We start from the raw sequence: 3,401 nt of genomic DNA on the forward strand, positions 1-3,401 counted from the left end.
ATAGATTTAGAAGTTGAAACTTGAAAATTTGAGTTTTTGAAGTTGTGATTTTTGAAATTTAAAGTTGTGTTTGAACATGTATTTTACATTTTACTTAGAATTTATATTTTAATTTTGTGAGTGAAAGTGAAAATTTTCACAAAATCTAGTCTGAAATTTAAAAGTATTTTAAAGATAAATTTTCAAAATCTAATTAAATTTTAATGACCACATAAATATTTGAAGATAAATTTTTAAAATCTATGGTCATTACTACTCCTTATATACTAAAAATAACATAACATAACAAACCAATCAAAGCAAAGCTGTCATCGTCCCTACACACGTACCAATGATACCATTTTCTTTCTATATAAACAGAGGCCTTACCTGTTCTCATTGCTATAAAAAAGTAAAGCGCAAATAATTCAGCAGTAATTCTAGTTCCCCATCATCATTTTTCTACATCTCTCCTTTGTTAACAATGGCAGAAACACCTGTTGTGACTCCTCATATTGCAATATTACCATCTCCTGGTATGGGTCACTTAATCCCTCTTGTTGAATTCTCTAAAAGACTCATTCAAAATCACCATTTTTCTGTTACTCTTATTCTTCCTACAGATGGTCCTGTCTCTAATGCTCAGAAAATTTACCTTAATTCACTCCCTTGTTCCATGGATTATCACCTTCTTCCACCTGTAAACTTCGATGATTTACCACTAGATACTAAAATGGAAACTCGTATTTCCCTTACTGTTACACGTTCTCTTCCTTCACTACGTGAAGTCTTTAAAACACTTGTTGAAACCAAGAAAACAGTTGCTCTTGTTGTTGATCTTTTTGGTACTGATGCATTTGATGTTGCAAATGATTTTAAGGTTTCTCCTTATATTTTTTACCCTTCTACTGCTATGGCTTTGTCTCTGTTTCTTTACTTGCCTAAGCTTGATGAAACTGTGTCATGTGAGTATAGAGACTTGCCTGACCCGGTTCAGATTCCGGGTTGTATTCCTATCCATGGAAAGGATCTTCTTGACCCGGTTCAGGACAGGAAAAATGAAGCTTACAAATGGGTTCTTCATCATTCAAAGAGGTATAGAATGGCTGAAGGAATAGTAGCTAACAGCTTTAAAGAATTGGAAGGTGGAGCTATTAAAGCTCTTCAAGAAGAAGAACCCGGTAAACCGCCCGTTTACCCGGTTGGACCACTTATCCAGATGGATTCGGGTTCGGGTAGTAAGGTTGACGGGTCAGAGTGTCTGACGTGGCTTGATCAACAGCCACGTGGCTCTGTGTTGTATATTTCGTTTGGGAGTGGTGGGACCCTCTCTCATGAGCAGATGATTGAACTTGCATCAGGTTTGGAAATGAGTGAACAAAGGTTCTTGTGGGTAATTAGAACCCCCAATGACAAAATGGCTAATGCCACTTATTTTAATGTCCAAGACTCAACTAACCCTCTTGATTTCCTACCAAAAGGGTTCTTGGAAAAGACAAAAGGGTTAGGTTTAGTGGTGCCCAATTGGGCCCCACAGGCTCAAATCCTTGGTCATGGTTCAACTAGCGGGTTCTTAACTCACTGTGGATGGAACTCGACTTTGGAGAGCGTGGTCCACGGGGTACCATTCATAGCTTGGCCACTCTATGCAGAACAAAAAATGAATGCGGTTATGTTAAGTGAGGATATAAAAGTGGCACTAAGGCCAAAGGCCAATGAAAATGGAATAGTGGGACGATTAGAAATTGCTAAAGTTGTGAAAGGACTAATGGAAGGTGAAGAAGGAAAAGGAGTACGCAGTAGAATGAGAGATCTTAAAGATGCAGCAGCCAGAGTGCTGAGTGAAGATGGTTCTTCTACAAAAGCACTAGCTGAATTGGCTACTAAATTGAAGAAAAAAGTGTCAAATAATTGATATTGCTAGCCACTATTTTTTATTGCCAAACTCCATGTCTATAGCTTGTTCCAGTCCTAGTTAGTAGCAATTGTGCTTGGCAATCGAAAAGTTAAACATGTTTTGGCTTATGACTTTGTATACAGCTACGAAAATTACATATGAACTACTCCCTCCTATTCTTAATATCAGTCTGCTTGACAAATTGAATTTGATTCAAAATATATGCTTACTACTCCTATTAGTGTGTATTAAGCAGTTAAGAGAGAGAGAGAGATAAAAACTAATATTATACTCATATGATCAAGGTAATTAAATAATTTTTAAGGAGTGTGCAAAAACGTTAAAAGATAGATAATATAGATTAAAGGGGCTAATTTCTTTTTTTCGTTTCTCTCTTTTTCGTTTAACAAATTTGTCTGGATAATTGATTGTGCTATTATGAAGTAGTAGGTAAGAAGGATGGGATCAGTCATTAAGAGTGGAGGAGGACCCAACCACTAAGAAACTGTGTGAAAATAATGTTTTAGCCATGGTGGGCACTAATTGTAAATAAATGGAGTGGTTGGTTGGCAATTGACGTATGAGGTCTATCACCAGCAAAAAAGATATTTACTGTATATGTCTTCTAGTGTGAGAGTTGTCGCATGGAAGGACACGAGTACGACAAGCTGATACTGGAGAAATATGGTTGTGTCTAATTAGTAAGTAATATTTTGGTCTCATTATTTTTGTTATTTTGTTATGTTAAATTTTCTACTATTTTGTTTACAATATGTTTGTTGTTTAAAGGTGACATCAATTTATTGGGAAAAGGGTAGGGGAATGGATTTCCATTCTTCAACCTACTCTCTCACCCCCTTGTGGCGTTTATTTTATGTTGAAAAAATATTATTACGGGAAAAGGGTCAAATATATCCTTCTATTTTAATTTATTAACTAATTTTGCCCTTCGTTAGTTAAAAAGTAATCAAATATCATTCAAAGTTGGGGTCAAATATATTCCTAAGTTAGAAAATTTCAAAAATATCTCTCATTTCTAACATATTTCCACACAAAAAATTCTAGTCATTGGAATTGGGTGACATGGATGTCACATGGCATTTAACTTATTCTATGTGGTGCCTACATGGCAATTTTTTTAAAAATAATCTGGAAAATTGATTTTTCTAAAAACAAATCTGTGAAAAATGGCTTTTATTAAAAATCTGATTTTTTTATTATTTTATAAAACCCGTTTCTTAAGAAAATATATTCTGAAAAATTGGATAAAATCAGTTTTTCATATTTTTTAAAAATTAATCCAGATTTAAAAAAATAAAATTATTACACTCTTTTTTATAAAAAAAATTATTTACAGTTTTCCAGATTTTAAAAAAATCATATTTCAGATTTTTTCATTAAAATATCCAATTTTCGAGAATATATTTTAAAAAATGGGTTTTATTAAAACAAAAAAGTTTCAGATTTTTAATAAAAGCCATTTTTGTTTTCAAATTTGTTTTAAAAAAATCAATTTTCTAGATTG

The 3,401-nt window shown here is 33.4% G+C and overlaps 1 protein-coding gene across 1 annotated transcript; it reads left to right on the forward strand.

Annotated features, from left to right (window-relative positions):
- The first annotated feature begins 370 nt into the window (after positions 1-370).
- LOC132063803 (hydroquinone glucosyltransferase-like) lies at positions 371-2,059 on the forward strand. Its single transcript, XM_059456520.1, has one exon. The coding sequence runs from the start codon at positions 464-466 to the stop codon at positions 1,892-1,894; it is 1,431 nt and encodes a 476-aa protein (XP_059312503.1). The 5' UTR covers positions 371-463; the 3' UTR covers positions 1,895-2,059.
- The last annotated feature ends 1,342 nt before the right edge of the window (positions 2,060-3,401 follow it).

The sequence above is a fragment of the Lycium ferocissimum genome, chromosome 7 (assembly GCF_029784015.1).
Source record: "Lycium ferocissimum isolate CSIRO_LF1 chromosome 7, AGI_CSIRO_Lferr_CH_V1, whole genome shotgun sequence".
NCBI classification, from domain to species: Eukaryota; Viridiplantae; Streptophyta; class Magnoliopsida; order Solanales; family Solanaceae; genus Lycium; species Lycium ferocissimum.